General features: G+C 35.0%; 1 protein-coding gene across 2 annotated transcripts in view; it reads right to left on the reverse strand.

Annotated features, from left to right (window-relative positions):
* SPATA5 (spermatogenesis associated 5) overlaps window positions 1-14,907 on the reverse strand; it is a 345,032-nt gene that overhangs the window by 158,727 nt on the left and 171,398 nt on the right. Inside the window, exon 15 of one of the 2 annotated variants that reach the window (XM_032633448.1) lies at window positions 14,138-14,214. The exons of the other annotated variant lie outside the window; for it this stretch is intronic. Within the exon in view, the coding sequence (XP_032489339.1) occupies window positions 14,197-14,214 (18 nt within the window). The 3' untranslated portion in view covers window positions 14,138-14,196. Of the gene's footprint in view, window positions 1-14,137; window positions 14,215-14,907 lie in introns of those variants that run through there. 2 annotated transcript variants of the gene reach the window in all.

The following is a 14,907-nucleotide window of genomic DNA, read 5'->3' on the forward strand; positions in this document are numbered from 1 at the left end:
ATATTTTATTCATCCCTATTATTGTTATGTCTTAGTAAATTAATAGCTTAGAAAACTCTAGTCTTTATATACTAAGAGTTTATATAAAATTGCACTGATATAAAAACTCTATCTCCCCCTCCACACATATATAAACACAAACTTTGCTCTGTAACTCCTTAGATTCACCTCTCATTGCAAATACACTGTCATAGACAAATTCCAAGAGGACCCCCAATTTTTTAAATATCCAAAAGAAATAGAGAAGCACCTGATCTGCGATTCAGGTTTACTATTTTCTCTGTCAAAAATGATTTGGGGGGCTTCCCTGGTGGCGCAGTGGTTGGGAGTCCGCCTGCCGATGCAGGGGACGCGGGTTCGTGCCCCGGTCTGGGAAGATCCCACATGCCGCGGAGCGGCTGGGCCCGTGAGCCATGGCCGCTGAGCCTGCGCGTCCGGAGCCTGTCCTCCGCAACGGGAGAGGCCACAACAGTGAGAGGCCCGCGTAACGCATAAAAAAAAAAAAAAAAAAAAAAAAATGATTTGGGAAAAGTCATTTTATCTTCTCAAAGCTTTAATGATCATACGCATAAAGTGAGGATTTGGACTGTCGGTGGTTTTCAATCTATTTCTGCCCCAACACACCAGAGATGATCCTATTCGGTCTCATTATACTCAGAGGCTCACTGCCCTAGTAATGCTACAGTGAGAGGGGAGGGTGAGGGTGTCTGTGAAAAAGCTTCCAGGTGTATGTGAGAAACCTAAAAGCCCTGTGTGTATTTCTGGGGGTAGTCAGTCTAATCTCCTCCTTACTCCTACCTACTTCCATTACTACAGACTAATAAGCTCAAAGGTCCTTTACAGCATTGGTTTCTGTGACTCTGTAAATGGAAAGGACTCTTTCAATATGAACATGTTTCATTATTTAAGTTGAATAGGTTTTGCTCTTTGTAATACTGACGGTTTTTTTTTTTTCTTTCAGCATTTTAAAGATATCATTCCACTGTTGCCTGGCTTGCACTGTTTCTGACAATTCCTACCTGTGTTCCTGTATTGAACATGTTTTTTCTTTTTTTCTCTTTTTGGTTTGCTTTTAAGACTTCCTTTTCTATCACTGCTTTTCAGCAACTTCATTATCATATACCCTAGTGAGGTCTTCTTGTGTTTATCTTGCTTGAATTGCTTTGTGCCTGCTTATCCTGCTTATTCTTGGGGCTACTTTTTTCTGTTGGGTTGATAGTTTTATCAAATCTGAACAAATTTTGGCCATTATTTCTTTAAACCTATTTTCTCTGATTCTCTTCCCAATCCACCCCCAGGAATTCATCTATGTTAGATCACCTAATAATGTCCATCAGGTCACCGAAGCTCTGTTCTTTTGTGTATTTGTGTATGTGTGTGTGTGTGTGTGTGTGTGTGTGTGTGCGTGCGCGTGATTTTGTTTTATTTTTGCCTTTTTCTTTCTGGGCTTCAGTTTGAATGGGTTCATTTGCCAATAGTTGATATGTTTACTGATTTTTCTTTGCAGTGTCTCATCTGCTGTTAATCCCATTCAGTGAAAGCGTCATTTCAGATTTTGTATTTTTCAGATCTAGAAGTTTCATTTGGTTCTTTTTTCAAGAAATAAGAATATAAATGACATTTCATAAGGCAACCGGGAGGGTTACTAAATCAATAGAAAGCAGTTCGTCTTGGGGAGTAGAAATTTGAGAATGAGGAGGAAAGGGCAGGAGACTTCTGTTTTCTTTTTAGCCGTGTAGTTCTTTTTGATTTTTAAAAATATGAGCAGGTATTACTATGATAAAACTAAACAGAAACAGATATATAAATGAAAAATATAGATATATATACATATATAAAATGATTTTATAAGCAATACCATCCTCTCTCTCTCTGTCTCCCCACAAAATATAAACTTTTGCACTCTGGGAAGTACTGGGATACTTTTCTCTACCTCATACTGCTTAGAGTGATTTACTTGAAGGCTGAGACTGAGTCGAGTCATGCATAAGTGAAACTCTGTGCACAAGAGCACTCAGTCCCCTTCCTTTCCATCCTCCAGGACCAAAATCTTATCCAACTATCAGACGGTTTTTAAGAAAACTATCATAGGCAAGACACTTTTGAAATAGTTTATGTTACAGGAAGTAAAATAGGTGGTTAGCTCTCATAAACAGAATTTAACAACAACAACAACATAGGAAGCTATCATGTTATCTATGGTGGATTAAAGATGGCTGCAAATATTTTCCCATTCTTCCCATCAAGAGGTTGAGTCTATTCTCCTCCCACTCAATCTGTGAGATGCTCTGGCCAAAATGTGGGGCAAGAGAATTGGGTAAACTGACACGGTATAACTTCAGAGACGGGCTTTCAGAGATCTGTGGCTTTTGCTTTTCTGGGCTTGAAACCTCTTAGAACCTAGCTGCCATGTCTTTACAAGCCCGTGCTTGTCGAGAGGCCATGTGGAAGAGCTCCAAGGTGCTCCAGGAGAATGCCCCAGGTGAGCCAGACATATGGTGAGCCACTGTGGATGCTCTAGGTCAGTCAAGCCTCCACTCATAAGAGGGAGCTAGGACTGGGCTCAGCTGCCCACTCAGACAAGGGGAGAGCTAATCAACAGCTGAATGATAAAAGAAATAAATAAGAAAGAAAATAAGAGGAAAATTTGGGACATTTCCGTGATTATAAGACACATGTGGTTATTATTATGACAATTAAATAATTTATCATGTGTAAAACTTTAAGATAGTGCCCAACACACCATAAGTATTCAGTAATGTTAGTGATTATAACTACTATCAAAGAAATAACCTGAGTTTCCTCATTATTTATTATTTTATCCATCAGATGTCAGCTATCCCCTTGCCGGAATGAGCAGTTTGGCCAATCCTAGTTTCCTCTTTCAAACATGCCTATACACACCCACCACAGCATAAAGTAGAAAGCATTCCAGCTACCAGAACCCACTTCCCATTAAGAAATGTTGGGGATTACATATTTTAAATGGCCGCTATATTTCTTAATATTTTACTTCCTACTCAGTTAAATGAGTAGTATGAAAATTATTCTAGCTAAAAGTTTTTTTTTTTTTTAAAGCAGTAAAAAACCCTACAATTTCTTACCTAAAATAATGCTTAGGAAATCTAAAATTTTTACATGTTGGCTGTATGATGAAAATAACATTGTTTAGACTTCCACGTCATTGACATGGATGCATATTTCCACATGCAAAATCAAGTAGTTATTTATTTTACTTTATTTTGTATGTGTGAGGTAGGCAGGGGAAGCATTGTTTAAGATCATTTGGTCGTATCAGAATCCTGTGAAGAAGAGAGAGCATCTGTATACTTTCATGTAAAAACATGCGTACTCTTCAGAGGCACACCCTGGAGCCCCACTGATAATCACTGATTTAGGCAAACAACTTATTTTATTTCCTGTTCCTCCCCTCAGACCTTCCCCCCACCCCCACACCCATGCACAATTTCTCTGATAGTATCCTTCCTGTGTTTGTTTCTTTCCTTTTTCCCTCCATTGACTCCTTGTACATTTTCTGCATTAGATGATTCTAATTCTTTAGCCTAGGATTTTGCCAAGATCTGCAGCAAAGATTCATCTTACATAGTCTTATTGCTATCTCCCTTCATCACTTGATTCTCTATTTCCCCATTTCTAAGCATGAAACTCCTCTAATTACAAAGCATAAGTAAGACCTCCGTTACAACTTGGGTAAGGTGTAGAAGAACAGTGCGCTACAGGCATATGCACTCATGTGTGGGTTCTATACTGACTTCAATTCTAACACGTCACAAATTTTTCCAAGGTCGGTACCTTTTTTTTTTTTTTTTTTTTAAATCAAAGGAACACCACCATCCTCCTATCCCACTCTACGAATATACAGTGGATTAGTAAAGGCTGTGGTGGTATCAGCAGACCAGCCAACTCTATTCTAGTTACTGTAGAAAGAAGAGTCATTCGTTTGGGCAGAAAGTTGAAGGAATCAAGATATACAGCTAATGGCACATATTGAAATATAATAAGGCAGTTGCTACAGCCTGGCTAGGGACCAACTCCATTATCTTTTGCCATATCAGCATTCTGATCCTTTCACCGTTCTGGCTGATCTGCTTCTAAAATCATTTTATAAGCATGCACTCTTCATCACTCCTTGGAAAAGCTTCATTGTGTAATTTTAAAAGCATTTTTCTCTCTCTTCATCTCCCTCCTGCTCTCCAAAAATGTAGAGTTCTGGTCTTAATCAGTGTGCACATGTAGCTCTTAGTAGTGCTAAAAAGGAGCTATACATATATTTTAAAAAGAAAGGTGAAATTATTGCCTTCTCACATGTACCCATGTTTAAATAGTTGTAACAGATGTAACTTCCAGAATACCATAAATACTGATATTTTTAAATGACTTTTATTTCAACTTTTTCCAATTATTCAATAATTTTAAATGATTTAACACTATCATCCATATAAAAGCTAGCTCTGAGAAACTTTAAATTGCTTTTTTTCTCCTTAAATTTGTATTTCCATTCCACTACCCCCTTCATTACTCATTTTGTAATAATTTTCACAAATAAAACTATGTACACACATTAAATTTTTAAAAATTCAAATGAATATAAGGTTTTAGCTATTAAATTTCCTCTGGATTGAATTAGCATTGCAATTATTTATGTACCATTATATATATTATAGACTTAGACAAAATATTAAGCATAAAATGTTAAAGTTTATTGGAAATTCATTTCTTAATGAGACCGATGGAATTATCTCATTAGTCTCCTCCTCCCCAATGCATTCTTGTAAACATGGCAGACTATAAAGCACAGAGAGACTTTGTTCACATAAACAAGTAGGTGAGAATATAGGAAATTTTGCTATAATAACATCTCCCAGTTCTTTAAAATTTGAATTATATATCAGAAAAGACAACAAAAAAATCACAACTGAAAGTCCTTTCAAACTGCAACTCCTGAGAAAATGAGAGTGAAAATCATTTCCTGCTTTCACTCTCCAATCCCACCTCTCCAGGGCCTCTGTTCACTAGCAAATCTCCTAGGATCTCCACCCTAGGCATCTTTATTATTAGGGGCTTTCCTGCTTCTATAACAGTTGCCTGGTCCACAGAGTGAAGAGAGTTGAGAGAGATAAGATACCTAAATCTATTGCTAATACAATACTGTCTCCCAAGCCAGGCTCCCATACTGTCCTGATACTCTTGTCTTGTCTCTAGCTGGCACTAGACTGCTACTTTCTTGCCTTATACTAAAAACAGAGTGAGCAATTATAAGGGCACTATGAAGGAAAGAAAAGGGCTCAATTAGAAAACTCTCCCTCAGCTTATGATCCCTCTAATATGGCTCTTGACGTTCTCCTTCATAATAAAGCCAGTTTCCACCTCCCTAGTTGGGAGGTAGGCTAAGATCATCTCTAAAGTCTCTTTAAGGTCTAACATTTCCTGGTTCTAAAATTGAGTAAATTTTCTCCTTTTACATTTTTCTTTTTGACACTGAACTGATTCTCTCTGGAATTATTTCGTACTAGACTCTGAAATACTTCCACATTTAGCAATGGCATTCTGAAAATTCATAGCAGGAAGCAAACACAGTTTAAGCAAGTTCATACCTCATGTTATAGGTCATATTTTAAATTTCTATTTCAATTTTTATTATGTAAAGTGTTGTTTGTTTGTTTCTAGGACCTGGGGCTGTGAAGGGCCATGGGAATCTAAATAACAGCTCATACTCATAAACACTAGGGTTTCTGAACGCTGCTAGAACAATTAACATATAAAACATATAAAGCTACTTAACTTAAACATGGTTTTCTCCAAACCAGAAATCCTGGTTATTTTCTAACTTAACAGGAATGTTTTGTTTTACAAAATGAAAATTAAAAAAAAAGCAAATATATCCTTTTCTACTAACATTTATCATATATGTTAGCAGGATTCTAGATAATAAAATTGCATTATTCCTTACAAATATTTCAGACATTTCTAGGCTGGGACCTTTCTAAACTGCTCTAAAGTACTGCTATAAATCATTAAGAGTAATCCATATGCAACCACCAAAAAGGAAAAAAAAAATTAAAGGATTAAGAAATACTGTATAAAATGCATCTGAAATTAAATTACTGCTAATTAAATCTTAAAAATTTAGTAGTTCAATCATCAGTCACTAGAATGCCACTCCGAAAATATATCTTTTTCTATCTATATCTGTATCTATCTACAAATGTAAACCAACATGCCAAATGGATATCTCTCATTAGGCATCAATTTCCTCACCCATAAAATGAGAAAGTATTTGCCAGAGAATTGCTGGGGAGACTAACAATGAGATGAGATCGTGTATGTCTCAATGAACTCAGGTATACAGTGAATTATGTTTCTCATTTTTTGTTGTTACTATTGTTTGGAAGTTGTTAAAATCATTGGCTTTGGATTCAAACAGAATATTAATCCAGCCACTATGAACTACATTACTCCATGGAAATTTGTAAACTCTCTAAGCTTCAGACTCTCTCTTGTAAAAGAAAGAAATAATGTAAGGTGCTTAGCATGTTAACAAATTGAAATTGCATGATTTGCTATTATTAGATGTGCAGTATCACTAACTGCTCAACTTGTCATCGATGAGTTTTATCTGAAGAACTCTTTATGTCACTGACAAGATTTAATGAAGAAACTGCAGCCACCTTCAAGACTCCTGTGTCTTCGCTGCATTGGTCCTCTTCCTTGACTTGTCTCCAGCTTCAGTTTCACTTAAACAACTAGGCAACTGAGTAAAAGAGCTGGCATATATATACAAGCTGTCAGTGTAGCTAGATAAAATTATTCCCCCAATTGTGTAATGGGTAAAATAAACTGTCAGAATAAATAATTTATGAATAATTTGTTAAAAACTAATTCTATGTAAGATACAGGCAATGGGAATATCACAAGCAAGAGAGTGAATCTCTGCCTTTCAGGAGCTTGCAATGTAGGGATAAACATAACGATAAATAGCAATTTAAAGCCATGTATATTAAATGTTCAGTGGACACAATAGAATATGTTCCACAAGAGACTGGAAGAAGGAGAAAATAAATTATTCAAGGCTGGGAAAGTACTTGCTTTCAATGCATTTTGTAAACAAGTCCCACCTTCCCACAGGTCCATCTACTAATGGAGAAACCAAAACTGACAGATTTTTAAAATATTTTATATGAAAAAGAACACAAGAACATTCAGACCTATTCATAAACTAGTATGCGCAATTTCATCAAATAACTAAAAAACGGGGTTCAAGTCCCTATGAGTCTGGAAAATTTTACATAGCAGGCCCTGTGTGGACATATTTTTATCCCAGTGGAGTTTTTCCTTTTGTCTCAAAACTGACTGTAAAAACAAGTAATTTTTTTCTTTTATTGAGAGAAACACTTCTTCTTTTAATCATATCTAATACTTAAGACAAGTTAAAGAAAGAAGAGAAAATGCCCCTTTATAATTGTGGAGATTTACAATTACTGTATAGTTTACAACAGTCCTACTTACAAGACATCTTCCTTTTTCAACCAAAGCTAGGATCTTTCTGGATATTAAGTTATTTACTGGCTTCCCTTGCATCTGGCACCCAGTGCAGAACCTAGTATATAAAACTATAATCTGGCTTCAGATGATAAGAGAGCAAAAGGGAAAGTATAATTAGCATGACTATATTATTGAAGCATGTAAAGAAATTGAAATTGAATTAGATCATTTATATAGTTTATCCTTAAATTGAACTTTGCTGAGCAAGACAGAAAAATATCTGTTAGAAAGAATATTAAAAAGTAAATGAATGATTATATAATCATTTCAAAGTGAAACATTTTATAAAGGCCAGGTGAAATAGATCTTGGTGAAATTACAGGTAGCAAATGTGAAATGTGGAAATTAAATATAAAGAATGCAATTAATGTCTTAATGTGCAGCATTTTTAATGTCCTTTTCCTAGGAGAGTAGAAAGCATTAGTTAAAGATTGCTATTTTTTATATGAAAGAATTTTAAGTTATAATATAAACTATTTTGGTTATTAAAAAAAAAAAGTAAATGAAACCGACAGATAAATAGAGCTAAAAAGTTATGAGGATGGACTTTCCTGGTGGCGCAGTAGTTAAGAATCCACCTACCAGTGCAGGGGACACGGGTTCGAGCCCTGGTCCGGGAAGATCCCACATGCCGCGGAGCAACTAAGCCTGTGCGCCACAACTACTGAGCCTGCGGTCTAGAGTTCGTGTGCCACAACTACTGAGCCTGCGTGCCTAGAGCCCATGCTCCGCAATAAGAGAAGCCACCACAATGAGAAGCCCGCACACTGCAACACAGCCCCCGCTTGCTGCAACTAGAGAAAGCCCACGCACAGCAACAAAGACCCAATGCAGCAAAAAAAAAGAAAAAAAAAAGTTATGAGGATGTACCCTTTCCAGAATTTCTGTCATGTCTATATATGATAGGGTAATAACAACAAAATGATGCCAATGATTCCTAGAGTAACTAGAAAAATTGTCAATTCCCCAGGCCTAGAGACTACTTGAGCTCTTCCATGAAGTTTACTACTTGTCTACTGGCAAACTGCCTAATGCTTTCTGTCCCTCAGTCTTTTATAGAAAGGGGATAATTGGCACTTACTAATTTCATAGTATGTCTTGGCAAATTAATTATGACAACTGGCCTGGCCTTACTGATGAGAAGAGTAAACTAGTCTCTTCCTGGGGGTGCAAACAGGACATAGTTTAATTCCTGGGAAGATACATATTTATAAAATGTACTTTATTGACCTGTACAGATTAGAGTAACATTAAGGAATAGTAAGTTTTTATTTTCAAAGTACTTTGATTAAACATATTTATTATTAAAATTAATAGTAACCACTATTTGTGGTTTGATTTAGGTACAAAAAAGATAACAGAAGATTGAGTAAAAAACATTCTAAAAACCTGAATATTCACAAAATTTAATGACTATTATATTAATGTTTTAAACTCTCTTACTAGCTCTAATTCTAGTAAGAACTGTAGAATTCATTGTAATTCTCAAAACCCATAATCCTTGGTTTATTTAGTACCACAGAATAAATTTACCGTACATTTTAAGTTGTGTTGATAAAAGATTTTACTGCAGAGATGCAAGTCCTTATAGCCTTACCATAATAATTATCAGAGATTTTAATCACTAGTGGGCACAATTATAGCAAGCTACAGTTAGCTAAGTACCCTCTGAAAAATAATATGTCTATATAAAATAGGTTATCTACTGGCATTGAAGGAAAAGATTATTTACTTCATCTGAATGAGACCTTCATCACCTAATGACTGTTGAATTTGTCTTGACTCATTGTGGAATTGAGATCGAGTATGTATGTCTAGTTATGGTGCTAAGGAATGGTAAAGAATTTAGCTCAGGAGACAATTTAAGACATTATCAAAATTTTATGACAGTAAAGTTTATATATATTTACACTTTTAATTAAAGAGAAATCCATGTTCATTGCAGTAAAGTTAGAAAACAGGGAAATATATACTTACCATCACTTCCATAGATAACCACTTTTAACATTTGAACATATGTATCTTTTCAGGTTTTTTTCCCTATAAACAAAGGTATATGTACACACAATTATGCATATACAGCAGGTTTTTTTTAAGAGTTTATATTGAAAATTTCTAGGCAAAATGTAGGGCTAATTCTCCCCAGTCCATTCACCAATATCTATGCCTCTGAATGAAGTGTGGCGTTATGTGCACGTCAAATATGAAGTGCAGTCTATTTGCAAAGCAACACTTTATAAAAGTTAAAATGAAATTAAGTTATTCAAAGTATTCATTTGTGAAAACACAGAGGCATTCATAACTTCAATTTCTAAATCACTAAAAAAATGTATTTTCAAAATGACATGGGAGGGTTTAATGAATCTGGTAGCTCTACTTTACATGTATAATTAGCATAAACTATCTAATTCTACCAACTCATAGGATTATAAAGGCTAAATAATGATTATTAAAAGTTCCATACAAATTTGAGTCATGAGTTTTATAACATCCCACTGTCAAGATTCTACTTACTAATTTATAATTGGTCTGGTCTCTGCATATGGACCTTGACATGTATTATATACAAGTGTTACTTTGTTCAAGAAAATCATTGAAAATATTTTGCCTCTGGTAAAATGGAAAAATTAACAGTCACAAAAGACAAAAATATACCTACATTGAATTCAGAGACTATCCAAATGATTAAAGGTAGTCTTCATTCATTGAGACTACCGGTTGCATAACCCCTCAATTTTCACCCTATCAGTCCTTTTCTTTAGATTTTACTGTATACTTCAATCATTCTCCAGCTAGGTGCTTCTCAAACTTTAATGTGCATACGAATTATCTGGGAGATCTTCTTAAAATATACAATACTTAGACCCTCAGTCTTTTCCAGAAACATTAGAATTGCTAAATCTCAGACTCCATCCCAGACATACAAGTGACTCAAATGCATATTAAAGTTTAAGAATCGCTGCCTAATCATCCATTCAACACTCTTTCCTCCATGTGGCAAAACTGAGTCCCAATCAATATGACCATCTCCATTTCACACAACTACAACTGACGGCTAAGCACTGAAAATGAAAAATCTCAACAAAATTATCTCCATTCTCATATAGATCCTTAACCTTGCCTGGCATTCCAATTTCCTCATAAAGTTCTTTTTCTCGGAAGTTATTTCAAGCTCAAATCCCTAACCTGACCACTTTCCTTTTTTCTCAGCAGCTGACCTAACCTCCTATGTCACAGAGGAAATAAAATATATTAGCTAGGAACTCTCTTAACTTCCTGACATCAATAAACTTACAAACTCTAACTTTACATAATTTATTTCTGAATATTCAAACTCCTACATAGATATAATTTCTTCTGCACTCATTACGGACTCCTTTTCTTCTGCCCACTCTTGAATATTGGAGTGCACCTGGGTTCCTTCCTTTCAACCTTTTCTTCAGCTACTATATACTTACGCTAGGAGATACTATCCATTCCAATGGCTTCAATTATCACTAAAATGCTTAGTCTTAAATCTGTATCATTGGCCAGCTGAACTAAGGATCCAAAGGCTATTAAATATTTTAAATACCTTAAACTCAATATATCCCATACAGAGCTCTTTATCTTTCCCCCAAAATGTATTCCTGTTTTCCCTCTCCCTGTGAAACATACCACCATCCAACCAGTTCTCAAGACCAGGACTGGCTACATAATTTACAAGGCTGAGTTTAAAAGGAAAATCTGGGGTTCCCTGTTCAAAAAACATTAAGAATTTAAAGACAGCAACAACAGCATTAAACCAATAGTGAGTCCCTTCTGGGCACAGGGCCCCACTCAGCTGTACAGACTGAATGCTCAGAACGCTGATCCTGTCAGAGTAAAATCAAGGCCATCGTCTAACCAACCATGATGTCCTGTGCATTCCACTCCTAAGGATCTCTTGAAACCAACTACTTCCTTTCACCTCGTCTTCATAATTCCCGAATTCAGAACACTGACTCTCCTCCTAGATTGCTGAAAAGTCACTTCTACCAACAGACCCTCACTGTCCCTCCTCTTATTATAATCAGAGAATTCTGAAACACCTATCTGATCATGCCACCGGCTGCTTAGCAGCCTTAATGGTTACTCTTGCTCCCAGGATAAGAGAAAAATTCTTTGCCATGGTATTCAAAGACTATTACGGTTAAAACATAAATTGTCTCTTCAGTGTGATCACTTCTGCCATTCTCATCTTCCCCTCCATGGCCAAGCCATATTGAACTACAAATGTATCATGTGCTCTCTCCATTTTAGGCCTTTCCACATAATGTTATGCTCTTCCTGAAACATCTCATCCCTTCCACTCCATTACTTCTAGCCCCCTTACCAGGTTCATTCTAAGAAACTTTTCTTTTTTCCTAAATCTAGTTTTAGTGTTCTCTTTGTCCTACCCCATTCCCCTTGGAGTTCTCTGCACTTCTGCCATCACAGAATTTAGCACTTTATTGTAGTTCCCTGTTTACTTGTCTGTAACCACCACCAAACCATATGCCTCATGAGAAGAGATTTCATCTATTTATTCATTCTTGTATTCCCAGCACTTAACATTATACACACTAAGGATCTAAACAAATATTTTTAGTAGGTAAAAAAACAAACAAAGCCCCCAGAAAACAATCAAAATGTTGAAAATATTTTTAGGAATATTTTTAATATATTAAAAAGTAGAGGCAAAGTATAATTAGGAATTTAATAATATAATTAGGCAAAGTATAATTAGGAATTTAATAATAATTATAAGGCAAAGTATAATTAGGAATTTAATAATAATTATTAAAGGCAAAGTATAATTGGAATTTAATAATAATTACTACTATTGGGAAAAGTATAATTAGGAATTTAATAATAATTATTAACTGTCTGGGAATAGAACCTTCCCATGTACCTCACAAATCTAATGTTCATTTTCTTTTTGGAAATTCACTATACATAAATATTGGGAAGGATCTCAGATTTCCAAAAGCACAAATAATTTTCAAAAAGAGTACATTTGTACTAGCCTACCAGATTAATATATAAATGATACCTTATAATGAATATATATAGATGATCTATTACATATAAATCAACCACATTTAATAATGTATTTTAATACACAGTGAACAAAATATCCATAAAGAATTTTTCATGGGTATAAACTGAGGCAAACTTTTAAAAAGTAGGCTAACAAATAATATTTATTAAGCATTGTTTTAAGTTATTTCAAATTTATTATTCATTTAATCCTCACAACAACCCTCTGTAATAGGTACTACTGTAATTTCCATTTTACAGGTGAAAAAACAGTCACACAGATTCACTAATTTGCCAAAGGTCATACATATGGTAGGAGATGTAACTGGGATTCAAACCCATGGCCTGAGTCCATGTTCTTAACCATCACATATCAAGCTGTAGCAGCTTAGATACAACCAATCAATCAATAAAAAAATGTTAAATTGCCATACAAAAAAGAGCTCCCTAATAATAATTATTGGTATGCTAAAAACAGATGCCAATAATGTTGTAGTGAACAGTGTCTATTTTGAAATGATTTTGGTTTCTACTTCAACTCATAAATGTCACTGTTAACAAGATACCATGGCATGCTTGAAAGAGAGGTATTACCGAACACCGCCATTCATGAAAGATCCCTCAAGCTGCAAATACATATTTTTGTCTGTTAAACAAATTAAAACCTTGTATACAAGAAGCAGGTACTTCTTAGATTCAACTGGTACCTGCCAAAAGTAAAGCAAGCTTGGATGACACATTATCACTCACCATAGGATTACACACTCAGAAATTTTTCAGGTCAATGATAAAAGAATATATTGCAACTGACTTTATTTTTAGTACAGAGAATTAGGTGGATTACTTAACTTCCCACTCAATAGCCATCATCAGATTTTCTCAGTGCCTTTAAATCTATTCCCAGAAACTCCCAAGGTCTGTAGCAATCCTGTTAACTAGTTCAGATTCTTTAAAGGCCATGAAAAGTCACTGATTTCTGGGAAGAATATCCAAATGAACAAAAGTAACATTCATTATAGAGTCATTTATTAGCTGTTAGATCACGGACCAAGTTTCTTAAACTCTGCGAGACTGTTTCTTTACCTACAAAACAGTATGAAGAGTATCTACCTTAACTGCATTATTATGCTGATTGAAATGAGACAGTATATGCAAACTACTTAGCCTGCCACATAGAAAATGAATTTTTTAACAAATAAGTAATGTGTGTTTATCTTTTCCTAACTATTCTGACTTTCCGTAATCTCTCTGTTCTCTGAACTGTAACATTTACTATATCAAACCAGCTAGTACTAGGTATCAAAAGCCTCTAGCTTGCTTTTTCCCCAGGCATAAACTTTCACATAAGTTCATTCATTCAATATTGGTGGGAATATTTCCCAGCATTAGACAGAAAGACTGAACTAAAGGACATAAGCTGAAAAAAATACTGCCCCAAAGCATCAGTAATGTTTCTGGTGAGGCCTGACTTTCTGAGCATACTTTCAGGTTAAAGACAGAAAAAGAAAAATTTATATTTACTTCTGGATGAAGCCAGGCTTTAGGTTCAACAGTTTTCTTCTTTTCTGCTCCATTTATGAAACTGTTAAAATCCTACTGGTCTCTCACTTTCTGAAAAATGCAAAACATAAATTCTATTTTTCATGCTTCTACAGATTGGGAGGCTGACAATGTGCATACAATGCAAATTTATTAACCTAACACTTTTCTCCTTATTTTCCCCTAGTAATACTTAAATCATACCTTCTTTAAACTTTTGTTCTTATTCCAAGCAGAGTCATAAACTGAATAAAGTTCTGATTTGAAGGGATGGTACAATTTTTGTTTTATGATTTCATAGGAGAATTATGATAATATAAATAACTTGGAAATGGGGAATGTTCCTAGAATAAAGATGAAAAGCTTAAATTTGTATTTATTTTGAGCTCATAAGTTCTATGCAATTCTATTAGAAGTGCTATGCAGATGCTGACCAAGATTAGAATAGACAGAAAGATACAGATGGTGTAGTTTATTCGGTACATGTTATAGACTATATTGGAAAATGTGTGTGTGTGCACATGTATATAAGGCAGATCATACAGGCTAAACAAGAACCTTGGAGAAAATAAGGTATTATGTATACAATGAATGACAGGGTGATTCAATCTTTAAATCTTCCTGTTTCTGGCTTAACACTTTCCAGACTACCCTTCTCCAAACAGACTCATATCAACCCAGGCCAGTTTAAAAATACAAAAATGTTAGTCACCAAGTTGAGGAAATCAGAAGATTCTATTTAGGTATTAGCCAAAAGGCTGGAAA

The sequence above is a fragment of the Phocoena sinus genome, chromosome 5 (assembly GCF_008692025.1).
Source record: "Phocoena sinus isolate mPhoSin1 chromosome 5, mPhoSin1.pri, whole genome shotgun sequence".
Taxonomy (NCBI): domain Eukaryota; kingdom Metazoa; phylum Chordata; class Mammalia; order Artiodactyla; family Phocoenidae; genus Phocoena; species Phocoena sinus.